At 44.2% G+C, this 22,718-nt stretch overlaps 1 protein-coding gene across 6 annotated transcripts in view; it reads left to right on the forward strand.

Annotated features, from left to right (window-relative positions):
- Positions 1-22,718, forward strand: part of PC (pyruvate carboxylase) — a 1,086,793-nt gene that overhangs the window by 861,974 nt on the left and 202,101 nt on the right. For all 6 annotated transcript variants that reach the window (XM_068259507.1, XM_068259508.1, XM_068259509.1 and 3 more), the window contains one exon: positions 16,866-17,048. In XM_068259507.1, coding sequence (XP_068115608.1) covers positions 16,866-17,048 — 183 coding nt within the window. The remainder of the gene's footprint in view (positions 1-16,865; positions 17,049-22,718) is intronic.

Consider the following 22,718-nt stretch of genomic DNA (forward strand, 5'->3'; position numbering starts at 1 on the left):
TTTTAGGCTGGCATTGTATATTGACTCAAGCATAGGTCTACCTAGTAAAGTTAAGGGCTTCACTTGGGGACTATGAGGGGTTAAGAATAGGGATGTAGGCGAACCGTTCGCCAGCGAATCCCTATGGGCCGCTACTACTTCCGGGTCGCTATAACCCAGAGTAGTACGGCTGCGCTGGGCCGGCGGTGCGCGTCTATGATCACGCGCCTTTTGCTGGCCACTCTCTGCGTATGAGCGTGACGTCACTCATGACGTCACGCACATGCGCAAAAAGTGCTCGGCAACAGGCGCACGATCAAGGACGCGCACCGCCGGCCCAGCGCAGCCGTACTCCTCCGGGTCATAGCGACCCGGAAGTAGTAGTGGCCCATAGGGATTCGCTGGCGAACGGTACAGGGTGAGGTGTTCGCCGGCGAATGGTTCCCGAACCGTTCGCCGACATCTCTAGTTAAGAGCTCTGCTGTATAAAGTATTGCAGCTATTAATCCCTCTAGACCCTTAGGGCCCATTTACACTTACGCGTTTTTTCCATAGCAAAGCCTTGTGAAAAAGATTTCAGTTAAAACGCATTAAGTGTAAAAGGTGCCATAGGAAAACATGGGCATTACTTTAAAAAAAGCTGTTTTCTTTCAGTTATAACTGAGAGCAACTGATTAAGTGTAAACGGGGCCTTATGCGTGGTCTTTTTGCACTCTCCCTTGCACTGCAGCCCAGTATCTTTCCCCCTGCCCTTTTCTTCTGAATTGTTGTGGCCAGAACTATCTGTGTTTTTTTTTTTGGGCATTTCCTTTATAAAGAAAGTGTCACTTACCACTGGGTAATTTGGTGAAAATGCCAAAAATACACATATTACTCAGTGTGCTCAGTGTTGCAGCCATTGGTTGGTAAAAAATGACAGTGTGTCACAGCCAATGGATGCCTCTAAAACGTTCTCGTATCAAAAGTAAGCAATACAAAGTAGTGGTTTTCCAAGCAAAAAGTGGCCAGTGGGAGGGGGGTTTTGAAGCATGCTGGCCAGTGTTGCTTCCTCTGCAAAGGTTGAGAAAGAGGTGGGCCCCCCATCCCTCACCTAGGAGTCAGAATTTTAGATCTGACTCGAGTACAAGTCTACCCCTATACCTGTATTAAATGAGTCAGACCTCCATTTCTAGACATGTAGCTGAGCATATACAGTATTTATTGCCCTACAAAAATGTGTGCATTGCTAATTAATGCAATTGTATCTCTTGTATGAAAAACAGGAGACTAAAGTGCACTCTGTGTTAGTGCTAATGCTAGGGACAGTATGTCATTTGGCATGTATTGAGGGACAATTGTGAAACCAGCACATTTTAAGAACCTACATAATTATACACATGTCTTCATAATATATTGTTTATTTTAATTAGTGACTTGCTTATAAAGCAATTCCAATATTAAGCTCACTGAATTATGCATATTGGTGATGGGCAAAGTAACAGACTATTAATGGCTTTGATGCTTGGATCAGTCCTTTTGTGGAAGGTCCCACTAGAGATTATTGAAATCAAGCGCTGGCTGGTGCTTGCCTTGTAATGCCAGCTCTAATCACTGCCTCTTGAACTCTGGACGGCCTTAGTTTCAGAAAGGACCCAGTTCCTGCCTTGTTGAGTCAGGCAGTTGATCTGGCAGGCCTGGCCTCTCTTGTTTTGTATTTACATGCACAGTTGGCACCAAGCCTTGGAGGCTTGGCTGTTGAAAACAGCACTGCATAGCTTTATAATGCAAGTACTTCACAAGGCAGTCACTAATTAAAATATAAAATCTGTTGCATTCATATAGAGATCTGCATGTTATCCAACAGGTTCCTTGAAAATGTTTTTTTCTAATCCTGATCCTGGAAAAAAACATAAATATAGCCTGGAGCTTTATCGAACACAAAAAAATGGTTGTAGTTTGGTATTTGCTTTCTCAGGGCTCGTTCCCACTGTTGCGACGCGATTTCGGCCGCATTCCGACGCTTGTAAAAACGCATGCGGATGAGTTTCCGCATGCGTTTTTACCCGCGATTTCGCCTGCGATTTCGCATGGCAGGGTGCCATGCGAAATTAACCATGACACTGCCAGGGCTAAATAAAATTGAAAAAGGTGCGAAATCGCACGCGAAATCGCGGGTAAAAAACGCATGTAACAAACGCATGCGTTTTTACTATTAAATACATTAGCGGCGATTCGCACGGATTCCCGACGCAGGCGAAATCGTTGGCTCTTTTGTGCGTTTTTTTCACGCTGAAAAAACGCACCTCAACAACGCTACAGTGGAAACAGGCCCATCCACTTGTATTACATGTGCGGATCTGCATGCGTTGGACGCATGCAGATTCGCGATAGTGGAAACGAGCCCTTAGCGTAAATTAACCACTTCACCCCAAAAGCCTTTTTACCCTAATGGACAAGAGCGATTTTCACCTTTCAGTGCTCATCCCTTTCATTTGCCAATAGCTTAAAGAGACACTGAAGCGAAAAAAATTATGATCTAATGATTGGTATGTGTAGTACAGCTAAGAAAAAAAACATTAGCAGCGACACAAGTCTAAAGGTTGCCATACACTGGTCGATTTGCCATCAGATTGACTAACAGATAGATCCCTCTCTGATCGAATCTGATCAGAGAGCGATCGTATGGCTGCCTTTACTGCAAACAGATTGTGAATCGATTTCAGCATGAAACCGCTCACCATCTGTGAAGCTGCCCCCCCCCCCTGCATACATTACCTGCTACGGCCAGTGCGAGTCTCCCAGTCTCCACTGTCTTCTTCTCCGCGCTCCAGCTTCACTTCACTTCCTGTCCGGGGAAGTTTAAAGAGTAGAGGGCGCTATACTGTTTAAACTTCCTGTCGGGACAGGAAGAAGTGAAGCCTGCCGGAGCCCAGCGGAGAAGGAGCAGCAGTGATGGCGGGAATTTGCGCCGGCCGGATCAGATAATATATGGCCGCTAACGTCGTCAGACATTCGAACACAGCTTATCGATGCACTCCCGACCCGCTGGCGATCGAGGGAAATCTTCCGCATGGAAAGATCGACGGGAACAATCGATTTCGGACATAAATCGATCATTCTGTCAGCGTTTGCGCAACGATTACACAGCAGATTCGATCACAGTGATCGATTCTGCTGTATATCGGCGGGAAATCGTAGGTGTATGGGCCCCTTAATATTGTTTCCAGTAAAGGAAGAGCTAAGAAACTCCAGTTGTTATCTATGCAAATTAGCCATTGAGCTCCAGGACTTTAAAAGTCACAGAGAACTCTGCCAGACATTTAAGATAATGAGCTTTAATAGACAATGGCCTCAATTCACTAAGCTTATCTCCTGTCTTTAACCACCCTGGCGTTCTATTAAGATCGCCAGGGCAGCTGCATGAGGGTTTTTTTTAAATAAAAAAAAAAATATTTCATGCAGCCAACTGAAAGTTGGCTGCATGAAAGCCCACTAGATGGCGCTCCGGAGGCGTTCTTCTGATCGCCTCCGGCGCCCAGAATAAACAAGGAAGGCCGCAATGAGCGGCCTTCCTTGTTTTGCTTAGATCGTCGCCATAGCGACGAGCGGAGTGACGTCATGGACGTCAGCCGACGTCCTGACGTCTGCCGCCTCCGATCCAGCCCTTAGCGCTGGCCGGAACTATTTGTTCCGGCTGCGCAGGGCTCAGGCGGCTGGGGGGACCCTCTTTCGCCGCTGCTCGCGGCGGATCGCCGCAGAGCGGCGGCGATCGGGCAGCACACGCGGCTGGCAAAGTGCCGGCTGCGTGTGCTGCTCTTTATTTCATGTAAATCGGCCCAGCAGGGCCTGAGCGGCACCCTCTGGCGGTAATGGACGAGCTGAGCTCGTCCATACCGCTAAGGTGGTTAATAACTCTTCTAGAGTTGTTACCATGGTGATAAGGCATGTAGTATTCAGGAAACATTTTACCTCAGGCAAGCCTAAAGTTAACTCTTCTGTCTTTAAGTTAACTCTCCAATCCTTAAAATAACTCCAGAGTTAAAGACAGGCTGTTAATTAACTGCGTGTGAAAATAACTACAGAGGAGGTAAAATAACTACAGAGGAGGTAACTTAAGGAATGAAGAGATAAGATAACTCTCTCACTGTGTGGAGGTAAGTTTTCTCTTGCCTTATCTCCAGCATGATCTTAGTGAATTGAGGCAAATGGCCTCAATTCACTAAGCCCATGCTGGAGATAAGGCAAGAGAAAACTTACCTCCACACAGTGAGAGAGTAATGCTTCTATTGCATCTATTGGGGTACTAATAAAGTGTTTATTTATGTCAGACAAGTAGTCTAGTCTGCTTTCGGAGGCAAGTCCACCACTGCCTCCCCAGCATATTTTAAAACTTTTAATTATTGTTTTTATTCTGCTGGCGCCTCTGTTCATCAGTCACATGCATGGGAATGCATGTGCGCAAGCAGCACTGTCTGATGTATAAAAACGTCCTGGAGCCATTAAGATGCTCTAGCAGGAGGTTTTATAAGTCTGCGTGTCATTAAGTGGTTAAGCTCGACTATGTAGACGGGAGTCTCAAAGCAACCCGGCCTATTCTCAATGAACAAGTTTAGGCCATCACTGATGGTTGTGGCAATGGCAGATTTGTGTTTAATAATCTGCAGCCCGAGTACCTAGAAAAGTAATTCCATAGGAAACTTTTTTGCTCATTTATGAGAATTGTATTTCAAATAGCTATATGGATGCTTGAAAACTGCTGAGATATGCATTCCTGATCATTTCAATAGGATAGGCTAGATTGCTATCTAGCTGCTGCTCTCTGTACTGTGCATTAGATTGCATGGTAGACTACTGCACAGGTCGTTGAACAATGCAGTACTGCTCACTTTAATACTCTCATCAGTGCTCAGGCTTATATAGCTGTAGGAACAAGTGTATTCCAATGCTGACTAAAACTTTATTTGATTTTGTAACAAGACTTTGAGGCATGCATTATGTGTCAAACTGAGGAACGTTTCTGTTTAACTAGCAACAAGCAGCTTATCAGAACATCCCTTTATAATATCCTAAGCTTCCTTGGGAAGGAGCAGGAAAGGGAAAAGCTAGTTGGTTTCTAGTAGATGAAGAGGCTTGTTATGAGCCACACAGCGGCCCAGCTAAGGAACTATTGATCTCAGTACAAGTTTTAAAGCCAAGTACACACAACTGATAATTGTCATCCATCAGGGTTTTGGGAAGCGATCTCATGGGTGACAATTCGGAAAACGACGCTGTACAGACACATCCTTAACCTTGAGTCTAGTGATGCTGTCTGTCCCAATGAAGGGTCGATGGAGCAGCTTTAGTCAGTGGGGGGGGGGGGGGGTGGGGGGGTTGAAAATAGCATTGTGAGTTAGTCATACTTGGGCCTATGGGGTTGTTAAGGATCCGAAAGGATGGAGGGTGCCCAATGGCCAAGCAGGATCGTTCGGCGGCCACTATACACACACAGGTAACTATTGTCGGCTGAAACTGTTATTTGCTGTTTTGACCAACTGTTATCACGTGTGTGCACATACGTTTACACTGGAATCACCCCTCTTCCCCCGAAGCATTCTGTACAAAATAATTTACACGAAGTACCAAAACCCACTTAGAGCAACTACAGCATCAGAGAGGTTTATTCAGAGGAATGGAGCAGTTTGATTGCCACAATTTAAAGTACAGAGGGGATCATATGAAGTGTTAAGCACAGAGGAAGAAGGGTCCCGCTGGTGAAGGGCCCTGGAGCAGTCGCAGCCTTTTTTCCTCATTTTTATGCCACACAATTGGATGTGTGCTGTGAATACAGGTTTCGTCACTGCATTTTTCTTGTCTGTACACTCCCCCCTATATTGTAAAAACGAACAACATTCTAGAAGATGATTAGAAGATACAAATCCAAGTAGCGTTTGTTCTCTGTTCCGGACGGCTGACTCCACTTTGATTTCAACCCAGCTTGAAAATGTGGCCGCACCATGAAAAGAATATGACTTTGCCCACAAGAAAGATTCATTCACTTTCTATTGCAGTGTAAGGCCGAAAGTTAATTAAATCTTTTTGAAAATGTGAATTCATCACTTTGTATGCTAGATTTGCTGTGTGATTCGGACTGATACCACAGCTCTGTGTTTAGATCTTTGATTCGTTAAGACATCATATTAATTGGTTTGACACTGTGTTAATGCGCTTGAAGCATTGAACTGTGTTCTGTAATATCTTCTGAATGTAGGTCATAACATCTTTCCATTCTGTGAGCCTAGCTTCGTCTCCTATCCAGTATTGAAATGATCAGATCTGCCTTTAAAACTTGTTCACCTTTACATCACCAAGATTACCATCTGGATGGATGTGCAACACAAACGAGACGTTAAAGGGGCAGCTTTCTCTCCAGCTTGCTGATAAATTGGTCATTACGCACACGATCAACTAACGTGTAAGAATAAAGAGGGAGTTTAAGAGTTAGCATTCTGAAACTCTTACAAAATTGCAACTTTTTGTCAAATTACAAAAGCGCCAAGGTGTTCATCAGCTGCTAATTAATATATATTCTACATTCTTTGAAAGTGGACCTGAGCTCAGAACTTCCTCTCTGCTCTAAAAGATAAGCAACAGCATAACAACCTTTAAAGAAAGTATTAATTTGTTACAGCTAATATAACGTAGGGTTAACATCCTGTGTTTACAAATTAGCTGCTCTGCTGAGGCAGCCAGGTGACACAGCTGAGAGATCAAATTACATTTGTGATTCGTCACAGATGAAGGGGAATTAAACAGGCTAAACTCTCTAAATACATACATTTTTCCTTCTATCCTGTGCAAGAGTTCAGGTCCTCCTAAGTGATAAATGCAGCCTTTTGGGCTATTTTAGGAACACAATTGAAGTCAGTGTGAGCAGTCATCCCCGGGCAAGAGAGTACTGGAGGTTGAGATGCGCCACACTTGGCAGCTCTGGAAGACAACTTTAGGATACAGCTGAAGATGTGCCAAAACTCGCAGGCTAAAACAGATTTATGTAGTCAATACACTTCCCATGTAATACAATGGGACAGAAGAAAAGTCCAGCACTGTACACTTTGCTGGTGTGATTTATTAGATGAGTCTGTACATCATTGGAAGAGTTCCTCACAGAAGTAAATGTCAGTGGAGTAGCGGTGCACTGGTGGGTGCGAGGGGTCCTGCTGCCTGACAGCCATTTTGTACACTGCAGCCGCTTCCATGGTGGCTGGACAAATGACCGACCTGAAATGTAGGTGAACACGCAGCTTCACTTTCTCTCTTCAGATGTTTAGTCAAGCCCTGATGTTAGATGCCCTCGTGACCTTTAGCACACCAGGCATTTCTCTCAGCTGCTGCTTCTTTAAAGCCTTCCATATGCGTTTCATTAATTACGCTTACAGTCTCTTTCCATATGTACTCTTGACCGATGAATGATCCAATCAAAAGGATCTGGTTCTCCATTCATTTGATTGGAATTGTGCTGCAGGCTGTGAAAATTCATGAATTCATTTCCAAGTTTGTTGAGCAATCCGTTTTGTTTGTAAACACTGATAGGATTTGCACAAGTCAAATTGTGCACACGTGCAGCTCATCAATGCATACAGGAATCAAAGGGAACTTGCTCAGGACAAAGGTTCAGTCACAACAGCCATTATACATGTTTTATACAGTGTTTTTGCATCTCTGACCAATCAATAAGGAATTCTTCATATCGGTTTCCATGAAAGGCTGTGTGGGGATGAGCTCATGGGTGCAAAGCCTTAGTGTCTGCTCTTCCTCTCACCATTATCCTCTGTTAATCTCAATATCAGAGTCTTCTGCAGCAAGTCTTGTCTGTGCAGGACATGGCCATAATATTGGAGTTTCAATTTAACTGTAAGTGTGCCTAGGGAGTAGTTTGAACTTATTTATTTGACCAATGTCTGAATATGTAAGTACAGATTACTGTCCTTTTGGCGCTTCAAAAAACAGTTCACATTGTCCTAAAATACTCAGCAGAGCAATTCTTCGGGGCTCATCTTCAGATGTCTTGACCCAAGTTATAATGTCAAATTGTGCACAAGGCTAGATCCCACCCAGTAGTGTTTAATCAAATGACCCTGATGACCACAGCAATCTGACCAGTACTCCATATTGGTGACCTAGAATGCCCAATAAAATATAGAATACTCCTAGATGTACACCATACCTTCTTATTTTAGGACTGAAAACCACACTGACATGTATTAAAAACTTACATCCAGGGTACAATCCTTGTATCTGAAATGTCAAAATCTAGTAACTCAATGAGGAACAAAGTAGTACAGCCTCTTCTTCATCCATCCTGTTTTGCTGCCAGGAGGCAGCTATGAAGCACTTACCTAATTAATGCCAGGAGTGCCCAGTAATGGCATACTGTGTGGATGATTGCAGGCACCTTTCAGAATCTTTGAGGAAAATGCTCACTGCCTAGTGTGATAAAGTATGGTGCACAATTTGTCCTTGTAATTTGGCTCAAGCCCTTGTCTCTGTCTGGTGGTACAGCTGTATGTGACGAAAACGTATCTCTAACTATCCACATCTTTAGAATCTTATCTTTTTAGAATCTAGTCCTAATTTGACATCGTGTTTTTCTGAAGCCACAACAGTTTAATTTATTTTTGTTTCTACAATCACCATCTACAGAGATTTTTTAGAACAAAACATACATGTTTTCATATTTTCCTCATTCATTTTCAATGCATAAATAAATACAGTTTTCCTTCCTAAAAGTGAAGGAATTTGGAAGCATTTAGCTTCACATGGGGCATCTTACACGCCTCTTTGCACACATAGCGGCACCTTTTTCCTTAAAGAGAACCCGAGGTGGGTTTGAAGAATATTATCTGCATACAGAGGCTGGATCTGCCTATACAGCCCAGCCTCTGTTGCTATCCCCCTAAGGTCCCCCTGCACTCTGCAATCCCTCATAAATCACAGCCATGCTGCTGACAAACCGCTTGTCAGAGCTGGCTGTGTTTATCTCTATAGTGTCAGTCTGCTGCTCTCCCCGCCTCCTGCAGAACTCCAGTCCCCGCCTGCATCCCTTCCCTCCCTGCTGATTGGAGGGATGGGACGGGGGCAGGGACCAGAGCTATGCAGGAGGCGGGGGAGCAGCTGAGACTGACACTACAGATGTAAACACAGCCTCACAGTATGGCTGTGATTTATGAGGGATTGCAGAGTGCAGGGGGACCTTAGGTGGTCTGGGATAGCAACAGAGACTGGGCTGTATAGGCAGATCCAGCCTCTGTATGCAGATAACATTCTTTAAACACACCTCGGGTTCTCTTTAACCTTCCTGGCGGTAACCCCGAACGTAGTTCGGGGTAAGCCGCGCAGGAGGTTTTCTCAGGCCCTCCTGGGCCAATTTACTTAACCTCCCTGGCGGTTAATTTTTTTTGCCAAATTGGCAAAAAAACTTTTTTAATTTTTTTGTTTTGTTTCATGTAAAGCTACCAGAGTGGTAGCTACATGAAACACCACTAGAGGGCGCATGTGTCCCTCTAGTGCGATCGTCGCCGGCATCTATAGCAAACAGGGGTACGCGTATACAACGCGTTCCCCTGTTTGGCTTCTCCTGTCGCCATGGCGACGATCGGGATGACGTCATGGACGTCAGCCGACGTCCTGACGTCAGACACCTCCGATCCAGCCCATAGCGCTGCCCGGAACTCATTGGTCCGGGCAGCGCAGGGCTCTGGCGGGGGGGGCCCTCTTTCGCCGCTGCGTGCGGCCGATCGCCGCAGAGCGGCAGCGATCAAGCTGTGCGCGCGGCTAGCAAAGTGCTGGCTGCGCGCACAGCAATTTACAGAATAAAAATCGCCCTACCAGGGGCTGAGATCTCCCCCTGCGCGGCATAGCCCGAGCTCAGCTCGGGCTTACCGCCAGGGAGGTTATTTTTTTTTTTGCTGGACGCTGCACTTTGCTAGCTGCGCCAGCACACCGATCGCCGCCACCCCGCGCCCGATCGCCGCTATCCGTCGCGGCGTGCGACACCCCCCCCCCCCCCCCCCCAGACCCCGTGCGCTGCCTGGCCAATCAGTGCCAGGCAGCCCTGAGGGGTGGATCGGGACTCCCAATGACGTCACGACGTCGGTGATGTCATCCCGCCCTGTCGCCATGGCGACGGGGGAAGCCCTACAGGAAATCCCGTTCTTTGAACGGGATTTCCTGAACGGAGATCGCCGAGCGGCTATCATGTAGCGAGCCCTGGGCTCGCTACATGATTTAAAAAAAAAAAAAAAAAACTGCTGCGCTGCCTCCTTGCGGAATTTTTTATACCGCCAGGAGGGTTAAGAAGCAAGCTAGAACCTTGAAACTACTTTTCTTATAGTGCTTCAATGAAGTGTAGTCACTACACAGTATAAGCCTGATCCAAATGGCTACTGCCTACATTCCCTCCTTCTTGGGGTACATTTCATCATGTTTCACTAGTCTCATACTCCATTTTGAAATACATTGTATTTAAACCTCTGGACAAATTACTGTTCGAGAGTAATCATGGAAGGAGTTTGGATTTCAATAGTGAAATCAGAAATAATCCCCCCCCCCCATGTTAATTTCAGTAGTTTAGTTCTTTAAGGTACCGACTTCAGTATGGTAAGCATGCCCACTCCTCCTGGCAGTTGTCACTATAAAAATGGTAAGGAGTCCACTTAAAGGGCTCGTTTCCAAAGGTGGCTGAACTGTGCACTCAGTAAGCAGTTACCAGGCAGCAGCGAGGAGTTGAGTTCGATGGTCTTTTCACGGCCTATCAACTGCTCGTGGAAGAGGGCCCTAACAGTGTGATTGTCTGCGGGGAAGATGGCCCTGAATACTTTGTCATTCATCTGAGAGGGACAGAAGCCATAATGTTCTGCCAAGGGTGAAGCCATAATGTTGCATTCGTACATATCCATACCATTGAATCCTCTAGCGTTTTGTATCCCAAGGTTCCAGTTAGCCTATGGGGAGCTTTTCTGCTGTGTAAAAACCATTAGCGTGTTTGCTTGTCGTGTACGAGATTTGGAAATGATTAAAATCTAACCTTAGTCACTTTGCTTTTGTGTCAAGACTGTCTGGCTGAGTACACCTGGCTAATAATGCTGTTACATAAAGCCTGCAGATAAGTAAATCAGACAAGATACAATAACCATTTCAGCAATTTTCGATATTGTACCTAATCCCACCAAGAATATAATTAAATCTGTGAATGCTGTGGTTTGCACTGGCCCTTATTATTAGGTGGCATTTATATAACCCATACTCTCTTTTTTGTTAAAGTGAAAAGCCAAGTAGGAAATGAGTATTGTGTTCTCTTGCACCTATGCTATTACTAAGAGCTAACAATGCCTGTCTTATGGAAGATGTGCAGACTTGTCATATTTGTGTCTTCAAACTTGGCAGCGTTTGAAAAGCCGAAGGTTCGGTATTCATAAATCACATGTTCTTGTTAAGATTCAGGCTTTGACAAACTGCTTTTAAAGAATTCTCCTTGTGGAAACAAATTCTCTGTTTTGTCACTTTATGAAGCAGTTTTAGTTCTGCAAGCGCTGAAAAATGCTTGTCTAAAGTGTAATGTAATAGCCGTTGGCTTTTTTCTGCTTTGTCAGCTCAAAACTGTTGCACTCCTTAAAGGACAACTGAAGCGAGCGTGATATGGAAGCTGCCATATTTCCTTTTAAGCAATACCAGTTACCTGGCTATCCTGCTGATCCTGTGCCTCTAATACTTTTAGCCATAGGCCCAGAACAAGCATGCAGCAGATCAGATATTTCTGACATTATTGTCGGATCTGATAAGATTAGCTGCATGCTTGTTTCTTGTGTTATTCAGACACTACTGCAGCCCAAAAGATCAGTAGGGCTGTCAGGAAAGGGGTATTGTTTAGAAGGAAATAAATATGGCAGCCGCCATATTCTTCTCACTTTAGTTGTCCTTTAAAGGAGCGAGAGGAATATGGAGTGTGCCATCTCTTTTTTAGGTTAGTAGCCTGGCTGTCATGCTGAGTTTTTGGTTGTCTGAGGCAGAGATTCAGAAGGTATTAAAGACAAAGGATCAGCACAATAGCAGGACTAGTAGTATTTTTAAAATGGTCAACTGGGGGAAAAAAATCTATATTTTTCAATTGTTTGTAGTGAAAGGTATATTGAGGCTTCCATCCCAACCAGAACACAATCTGCACAAAGTTTGTATGTTCTCTCCATCTCTTCGTGAGTTTCCATTGGAAACTATGGTTTCCTCCCACAGCCTAAAAACATACACATAAATGGCTTGGCTTCCCCCTAAATTTGCCATAGTCTGCAATACATACACTACACGATACATACATATCAGAGGGGCTGACAATCTATGGTAGGGATGAATTGTCAGCCCCTCTGAGGGACAGTTAAAGGGATACTGTAGGGGGGTCGGGGGAAAATGAGCTTCTAATGGTCCCCCGCAGACATCCTGTGTTGGCGCAGCCACTCACCGATGCTCCGGCCCCGCCTCCAGTTCACTTCTGGAATTTCTGACTTTAAAGTCAGAAAACCACTGCGCCTGCACACCCGTGTCCTCGCTGATGTCACCAGGAGTGTACTGCGCAGACACAGACCATACTGGGCCTGCGCTGTGCGCTCTTGATGACATCAGCGGGATCGAGGACACGGCAACGCAGGCACAGTGGTTTTCAGACTTTAAAGTCTGAAATTCCAGAAGTGAACCGGAGGCGGGGCCGGAGCATCGGTAAGTGGCTGCGCCAACACAGGATGTCTGCGGGGGACCGTTAGAAGCCCCGGGTAAGTTCAACTCATTTTCCCCTGACCCCCCTACAGTATCCCTTTAAGTGACAAGACAATATACTCTGTACAGCGCTGTGGAAGATGTTGGAGCTATATAAATACTAAATAATAATACATTTATTTAAACAATGCCAACTGTCTTGCTGCTTGCTGATCTTTATGGCTATAAGTGGTATGAAAAATACCTTTTTGCTCGTAAACCTTAAACACACAAAAAAGGAAAAATATGAAAAGACTGATACGTAACTGAAAAGCATGTTTACATTTCACTAAAGCCAACTGTTAATATTGCCAGTTTGCAGGGCAAACTAGGGTAGCTGCCATATACCTTCTTTTACAAGGCCATGCCTAATGAGATTTTTATGGTTTTTTTGAGAGAGGCAATTATTCTGAATATTTGCCGCCTAATAATTTTAGTTAATGTTAGATCATTATTTAAGCCATACAACAAATCCACTCTGGACTCGACCGTTGCTCTGGGAAAATTCTCCAAGTCTTAAGTTTTTATTAAAACAGTGGTGATGCAGCATGTTAGTGAGCACAACGTTTCGGGCCTCATGTGCTTTGTCAAGCACTTGACAAAGGACATGTAGCCCAAAAACGTTGTGCTCACGAACATGCTGTATCACCACTGTTTTCATTAAAACTAAAGACTTGGAGAATGTTCCCAGAGCAACGGTCGAGTCCAGAGTGGATTTGTTGTATGGCTTGCGTGTTGCTTTAGAGGCTTGATGGACCTCTTACCATTGTGCCTCTGCTGCAAATACTGGCCCATGGATACACTTCTTTTTGTTTGACCAGATCATTATTTCACATGCCAAAGGGCTTTATAAATTTGAGAAACCTTTTGACATAAATCTTATGTTCCAGAGGTAGCTGTTGGGCAGCATTGTGACTAAGGGGCTGATGCTCTCGTGTGGCGGTTCTTATCTGGGATAACACTTGCATGGAATTTGTATGTTCTGCTTGTGTTTGTGTGGGATTCTTTTGTGTAATTTGGTTTCATCCCACGTGACAACAGTGACTGGTGGGTCAGTTGGCTTTCTCTCAAAGTGGTGCTAACCTGTGGAAGAAAATATTAAACTACAGCACAGGATGGAGTTTGTGAGCTCCTCAGTGGCTCAGTCACATGGATTGTTCCGTGTGATGCACTACAGAAAACGTCAGCACTGTTTAAATACTTGATGACAATGTATATTGTAGCTAATTAATTAGCAGGTCTTTGCTCCCTTGTGGCCTTTCAGTCACACTAGCGATGTCCGGTACCATGCTTCCATGTGTAACGGGCTTTGAACCCTTCAGTTAAGAATTGAAGGAATTAAGCACCACAAATGCAGCAAACAGTCCCGTTTTATGCCACGCTGCATCGCATCAAGTAAATGTTCCCTAAATATTGTATCCTATTTGCCATCTCTGAGACTTGTATGCTCCTGCTCCTCCTGTGTTATAGTTTGTACTTGTTTTGTATGCAGGCTTGTCATCTGCATCCTATATTTATTGTACAGCACTGCATAATGTGTTGATTCCTTATAAATATAAAGGTAGTAACAACAGGCAAACTTTCACTGGCTTAACTCTGGCCCTGCAGTCTGATCATAACCAGCAGCACTTACACCTAATCAGCAGACTACAGTCTTATACACACGCAAGATAATCCTCAGCAGACATTTATTTGTGCCATCTCGTTCAAGAATCTAACATGTGTACAACTACCCTACCACGGTGAATGTTCGGTCCATCACAATCATTTGTCGTTCACCCCTTTGTGGATTGATTGAAAATAAACATTGTCCTTGTATTTATTTTTATGCTGTTCACATCTTCATAGTGTACAGGTCCAAGTTTATGGCTAATTAGATATACAACTCATAACTTTGTCCAGTAATTTCCCCACTTCTGGGTGTGTTTTGCCTTTGTGTAAATTCACTTTCTTTAGGTTTGTCTTGATGACCAGAGGAGTCTTTAATAAACATTATTGATCTGCCAAAACTTGCTAAAACCTTAGCAGTGACAGATAGAGATGGACATTGGCAAATGAGCTTTTTGTATTGTATTCCTGTTTGTATGGCAGCTTAGTGACAGGCAATCCATGATGTGTTCTCTCACTTATGTCTCCCATTGGGGCCAAAACTTTTCAGAGGAAAGATGAAAGTTATCACATTGCTCACAAGCCTAAGAATGATAGTCTAACCTCTTAGCTGTTACATTGCTAGATGACAACATGGTAGCCCATTAAAGCAATGGAGATATCAGTTGCACATACTGTATCTGAAGATGTATGTAAAGCCCATAATTCCTACTCCAGATAGGGAAGCTCTCCATATCACGCAGGACTGGAGTTGGATATCCCTGCCTTAGAGGCAGAGGATAAGCCAGACACTTTGCTTTGTTTAAAATTAAATATATGTTGCAGTCTCCACACCCCTTTCACTTCAGGCATCCTTTAAGAGATGACATCCCAGATTAAACCAGCAAGAGAGACATCATTTGTACATACATATCAAATTGTGAAGCTTCTCAGCTGACCACAGTTCCTGATCTAAACAGTGACATTTTCCACATCAGGACAGATACAGTGATGAAGGAACATAAGAGCAGATGATGTACCTGGATGCTGATGGACACCTCAGTTGGATGTGGTGTACAGAAGGCTGTCAATAATGCAGTTCAGCTACAGAGTCATTGCAGTTTAGTAATTAAAAAATACCTGACCAAGAAGAGCTCTACAGTGACATTTAGCATGATTACTGCCCACCACATCTAAGGGAATGGAGCTGGGTCATTTTTAGGAAAGTCTACTCTGCTTTTCTGTATATTTTTAATGTACATACATTATTTCAGAGTAGTGAAGTTTTGTAACAAAAGAATCACAAGAAGGTTGTGTTGCAGAGGTGTGCAACTGATATCACTGTCTTTTGAATATATTTAGGTTCACTCTATTCAGGCAGCCACACATCCACCACCCATAGTGGCAGAAGATGGGGATGCAGCTTGGGGGATAGAGGCAGCAGGCACAATTTACAGGGTTTTAAGTACATGACATATGAGCAGGTCCACAGTTGACATGAAGCACAACACTACTAATCAGATGCAGCAGTAGGAATTAAGCAGCAGTAGGAATTAAAGAGAAACTCCGACCAAGAATTGAACTTTATCCCAATCAGTAGCTGATACCCCCTTTTACATGAGAAATCTATTCCTTTTCACAAACAGACCATCAGGGGGCGCTGTATGGCTGATATTGTGGTGAAACCCCTCCCACAAAGAAATTCTGAGTACGTACTCTTGGCAATTTCCTGTCTGTTGCATTGTGGGAAATAGCTGTTTACAGCTGTTTCCAACTGCCAAAACAGCAAGCAGCAGCTACATCACTTGCCAGCAGTAAAAATGTCACCATGTGATGTCAGAATATAAATCAGGGATTTCAAATATTTTACCATGGGCAAACACTGACTAAATCATTTATACATAATTATTGTAAAAATGAAGCACTTTTTTATTACATTATTTTCACTGGAGTTCCTCTTTAAGCCATTCAACGCAGTCCGTTCTGCTGCATTGAACACACCTTTTAGCGGCCTGTATGCATTAACAAACCTTCTTGCTATGAGTTAGGCCACAGATGCTTTTTTTTATTTTCCCTGACAAATGGAGACACTCATAAGCTGCAGTTTGTTGTAATATAAGGGTGCTGTAGTAGTTGCTTATCTTCTTCCATACATCAATGGATACTGTTAGATCCGTAACTACCACATAGTTGTCATGCATTTTTTTGCCAGGACATACTGCAAATTGGAGTTTGCTGAATCTGGGATAATTAGGCGCTGCTGAGCTAGGTCTGTCCTGTCAATTATGTATACTTCAGGCCATGAGGCGAGGCTATAAGGGGAATTTCATGCAGACTACAGATTAACAGGTTCTGAAAAGCTTTTGCCACTCTCCTTATGGTTTGCAGCAAACTAGCACAGCGGGGCTGGGGAGATCACAAGAACTTGTCCATTTAAAAATCATCTGGAAGATAAAACACTTCCAGTACGTGCCTTAACTGTGTATTTAGCTACTGGCCTGAAATTACATTTGAGGTAATGATATGGTTTTCCCTTTCAGGTATTCCGCAGCGGTGAAGGGATGGGAATCCGGCTGGACAGTGCCTCGGCCTTCCAAGGAGCTGTCATCTCCCCACACTATGACTCTCTTCTCGTCAAGGTCATTGCCCATGCAAAGGACCAGCAAGTGGCCGCCACAAAAATGAGCAGAGCTTTGGCTGAATTCAGAATCCGTGGGGTGAAGGTAAGGGGACTAACCTCCAGTCCTAAATATTGTTACTCGCTCCTTTACAAAAGCAGAGTAAAAACATTTTTTTTTTGTAATCTCCTATTGCAAGAAGGCGTAGCAATAGGGGTTGCAGAGGTAGCAACCGCATCGAAGGCCCCTGGACCAGAGGTGCCCATTAGGCCCGGTTCACATTAGCGGTGGCCGTCCGGAATCGCCGTGCCGGAGCCGGACCGCTTGCAGAACGGACGCACGGCAATAGCAATGAAAGCCTATGCGTCCGTTCACATGCGTCCGTTCTGCCGGACCGGAGCCGGACCGGATCCGGACCGGATCCGGACTCCGGCGTCCGTTCCAACATGCGCTATTTTTTGGTCCGGCTCCTCCGGCAGCCGTATCCGGGGCGGAGCCGGACTGCACCATCCGGCCAATACAAAGTAATGAGAACCGGAGAGCGCACAACACACTGGCTACAAAAACCGGACGTTCTACCCCACTTCCTATGCATTTTGGATGGGGACCACATGGAGTTCACAGAGTGGGGCAGCAGCGATTTCATGCTGGAGCTCTAGGCAGCAACATGTCTGATATAAGTCTGATAACGAGGAGGCGAACAACAGAGAATTCCCAGGTATACGAAAAATGCCTGGATCCATGGTCCCAACTGCAGTCTCTGTATCCACGGATGGTCTCCACACGTCCACCTGTCTCCAACAATGACCCCAGACCCTTCTGCTGACCTCCCAGACCCCAGGTATTTACAGGTTGTTATCTCCTTAAGAAACCGGATCCGGACCGCAACCGTGTTCACACCGCACGGAAACCGGATGCAAACGGACCGGATCCGGACCGGATCCGTATAGGAACCGTACGGATCAGGTCCGGTCCGGATACGGTGCGGTCCGGACATCCGGTGCGGTTTTGACAAAACCGCAAGTGTGAACGGGGCCTTAGGGGCCCTACTTCATCCATCAAATTATCTTTTCGTTTGTGCTGTGCTGTTATTGATCACCTCCATATGTGCATTGAATAGTAGTAATTCTTAAATAATGGTTTCCTTAATTTTATTACACCTCTCTGACACTGAAACTATCCTTGTTAGTTTTGGGGCTTAGTATCAATAGATACTTGCACTGGGGCCCCAAGTTCCTCATCTATGCCACTGGCTGTACACTTGGAATAAAAAGGGGTTTGTGTTGGATTTTTTTGCCTGCAAGCAGTGCAGCTGCCACTCGGGTGCTTTCTCACATGAAAAACATGGTAGTTCTGCACGGGATTGCACATGCATTGGTGTACAGTACACCATTGTCTGTTTTATTATGTACCCCATATTTGTTTGTTTCTTTGTTTAGTGCCACGAAATAGGTTGGCGCTTTATAAATCAATAATAATAATAATAATAATTATTATTATTTTTAACTCTAAGCTTATCTTCTCTCCCTACAGCAAAGACAAATCTCCTCATGGGGGGCGGGGGTGGGGTGGGGGAGAGCCTTTGCAGCACACTTTGTAGCACACTTTCACTAATGGTAAGCAGAATAAAGTCTTAATGCACAAGCAGTAGTGCATAAGGCAGTACATTACATGCTCTACTCATTGGCCTCAATTCTGGTACGGTTTTCGAGCAAATTACCGCATGTACGGTAATTTACTGCATACTGTAATGACATTTAGCAATGCTGGAAGATTTTAGTCTTGTTTTAACGCATGTGGTAAATTTTAGTCATGAATTACTGCATACTGTAAAGTATATGATAATTTGTGTGGTAATTTGCATTCATGTTACCAAAAATTGCTATTCTCATTGAAATTAGGGGCCATGTTAGCACATAATTTACCAATCAGTTTAAGACCTGCCAGTACCTGGCGGTAAAGTCAATTTGTATGCATTCTGTAGTTTTTAGTGGAGTTCCTATTCAGGCTGTACAATAGAGAAGAATAGTAGAAATCAAATTTCTAATTTTTTTTAGGGGATGCCTATAAATCTACTTATACATAATCAAATACACCCCCCAACTGCCCCCACCCCTAGAAAAAAAATCTTTCAAAGAATATCTTAACTTGTGGAAGACAATTAAAGACTACTATTATTTATTTACCACATGCTAACAGCTTAAATACTGCACGTTTTACCGCACTATGCATGTACCACATGTTTGTAAATGCAGAAAAATCTTTAGGAATTGGTGAAAAAAGGAGGAAAATACAGCATGAGGTATTTTACCAACAAAATAATACAGGCAGTCCCCGGTTTACGAACGCCCGACATATGAACGATGACAATCATTTCCATGTCAGGGAAGTTTGAAGAAGCAGCTTCAAACGTCCCCTGAGTGTTCCCCGGTGCATGTTCCGGCAGCAGTGTTGGACTCACCTCCGAACTGAGTCCAACGCTGTCTGTCCTTCGCTCTCCGTCTCCTGCTCCATATAGCCGCGTACAGCCACCGCTAGATGCAGCATCCACTTGCTTCCTGTATGTCACGTGACATACAGGAAGCAGTGTGATGCTGCATGTAGCGGTGGCTGTACGCGGCTATATGGAGCCAGAGAGCGGAGGACAGACAGCGTTGGACTTGGGCTGGAAGGTGAGTCCATCCGCAGAGTGCAAGGGGACAAAGCGGGGCACGGGGGGGGGGGGGGGGGCTAAAAGCAGAGAGTGGCACAGGGGGTAAAAATTTAGGCACAGGGGGCAAACCGAGTACAGAGGCTCAAGGGATAAAATCCGAGGCAGGGGGGTGAGGTGGCAAGGGCACGGGGGTACAACAATCCACAAGGGGGGTACAAATGGAGGGACAGAGGGTAGAAACTGAGGCACAGAGTGCAAACTGAGGCACAGGGGTACAAACAAAGGCACAGAAGGGGTACAAACAGAGGTGGGGACGTAGAGAGGCACAGAGAGGGGACAAACGTGCACAGAGAGTACAGAGGCACTGAAGGGGACAAACGGGCATAGAGGGAGATAGAGGCACAGAGGGGGGCACATAGGAGGCAAAGCGGACAGAGATAGCACAACGTTCTGACTTAAAAACAGATTCAGGTTAAGAACGAACCTACAGTCCCTATCTCGTTTGTTAACTGAGGACTACCTGTACTTACCATACATAGCTACCAGAATTAAGGCCAATTGTGTGTAAGAATGTACACGTTATTCTGCTCACTGCAGTTTAGTCAATATACTCAAAAGTATCTTGATAAAGCTTCAGTGAAAGTAACCGTAAAGATTTTGACCCTTTCGAGTATTTTATTTTAACACAGGAGTTTGTTCCCAGATTTTGTATTAGCGTGGCAAATGTATTGGAGCTGGGGAAAGGGGGATTCAAATACAATTCTGGTGTTAATTTACCTTTGCCCATTTTTGGCGCTGTAAACTTCATAATTATTCTGTCATTCCGAATCCGATCCCATATCCATCTCCAATGTTGGCAGGAATTAACAGCATGTAATATTATGGATCTACTGGCAGTTTAAGACCGCTTCTTTTTAGCAAGACTGAGGAGAGGCCTCAATGGTTTGAATAATCAAGTCAATGATTAGCTGCCATATGACACATGCATTCATAAAGTATTGGTTACCTAAAAGGCTGTATAGTGAATCTAAAGCACCGTATACACACATAGAATTCATCCATGGTTTATTTATTTTTTTACTTTAAATGGCCTTGTACCTTTTTGTGGCTGACTTTCCAGGACTGAATGCAGGAAGTTTGCGGTGGGTACAATGGATAAATTCATGTATTTTGAAGTTCTGAGATACTCCAGTTCAACAAGGAATTTGAAGCTCTCTTCCAGATCACTCAGGAGTTACTTGTGGCGTTATAGTCACACGTTTTCAATCACAAAACACACTGGCCTCAATTCACTAAGCTTATCTCCTGTCTTTAATAACTCTTCTGAGCGGTTTCTACAGTTAGCACCATGGTGATAACTGTAGAAACAGCTCGGAAGAGTTATTAAAGACAGGAGAGAAGCTTAGTGAATTGAGGCCAATGTATTAGGTTTTCAAACCCTTTCTATTATTATAGTTAGAACAGAAGGTATGCTTAAACTACACATCTGTCTCTGCTTACACAGGCAAGTAATGTTACGGCTGCAATGAGTGCAAATGGGTCCATAGGCAGCACACTGGCAGAATGACATCACTGCTCTGTTAGCAATGGTGCAGTTTGACTGTTAACTCTTTCAGGCCTTTAGGAATAAACAGCAGTTTACAACAGTGCATATGCAATGCATTTGGTTTGCATTTAGCATGTGGAAGTGGTATGGTAGATAATAGTTTATCTTGTGTGTGTTTGTTTTGTTTTTTTTGCTTTTAAACAAGTTGAAGTAAAAATCCAATGTAAAGATCAAGCTGGACGTGTATATAAAATATGTTTGGGAGGCATTAAAAGTGCATGAAAATGTGTGTATGAAGACCTCTAAAAACTGCACAGACTCTGCATGCAGTTTTAGCAGCAGGAGTGGAAACCAGCTGCAAAGAATCCTTTGTATATTGATTTCTCTTGATGTTGCTTTGTACAGCAGCGCTTCCTTAAAACATTAGATACTTGCATGTCCTCACAAAAGCCAAAAGACAGGTGTTTAAACCTCATTGATCTCCAAAATGAGTCCATTGCGCTGAAATATATGAAATGAATAGTCAAAAAGTCAGCTAAGATTGTACAGTGGAACCTTCGTTTCAGAGCATAATTCATTCCAGAAACCTGCTTCTAATCCAAAGCACTATTTTATCAAAGTGAATTTCCTCATAAGGGTTGATAGAAACTCAGATGAATCGTTCCACAATCCAAAAACATTTATAGAAAAATATTTAATACAAAGTATTGTACTGTAGTAAAAATGACTGACTATAACAGAATCATTTTGTTTGCTTCAACCCTACCTTTTTGTGTGTGGCTTAAAGGGAATGTCCAAGCAAAATAAAAAAATGAGTTTCACTTACCTGGGGCTTCTACCAGCCTGTGCCCTCGTAGTCACTCACTGCTGCTCCAGTCCCCCGCTGGCAGCTTGCCGACCTCGGAGGTGGGCGGGACGCATTGCGTACATTTTTACGCATTCCCGCTAGTGCAGGAACATTAACACATACATTTTTACGTGTTACTGGTTCAATGCGTAAAAATGTATGTGTTAATGTTCCTGCACTAGCAGGAATGCGTAAAAATGTACGCAATGCGTCCTGCCGACCTCTGAGGTCAGCAAGCTGCCAGTGGGGGACTGGAGCAGCAGTGAGTGACTACGAGGGCACAAGATGGCTGCATGGGGCTGGTAGAAGCCCCAGGTAAGTGAAACTCATTTTTTTATTTTGCTTGAACCTTCACTTTAGACACACTTTAAATCCAATGACAGTAGTTTTTGCCTAATTTTGAGGATTTCAAGGAAATGGGATACTGTACAGTCACTACACTGTTTGAAGACAGCGCTCCTCCACTCACTGTATGACGTCATGCGTGTGTCGCTCTTTTGTCCCTTTGACCCTCCGCATAGCTACACTACGCGTCATCCTTCACAAAACTGATATGCGTCTGTACTGGCCGGCTCAGCGATGTCGCCCAAGGGATTCGGGTACCGTTAATGGGCAGCATCCACCACAGGTGTGTACACACATTCATAGAAGTAATGGCGCAGAAGTCCACTGAAATGTCATTAGTGGAGGCCTTTTTGGGAACATTAGTTTGTCAGCATCAAAACCTGA

The sequence above is a fragment of the Hyperolius riggenbachi genome, chromosome 11 (genome assembly GCF_040937935.1).
Source record: "Hyperolius riggenbachi isolate aHypRig1 chromosome 11, aHypRig1.pri, whole genome shotgun sequence".
Taxonomy (NCBI): domain Eukaryota; kingdom Metazoa; phylum Chordata; class Amphibia; order Anura; family Hyperoliidae; genus Hyperolius; species Hyperolius riggenbachi.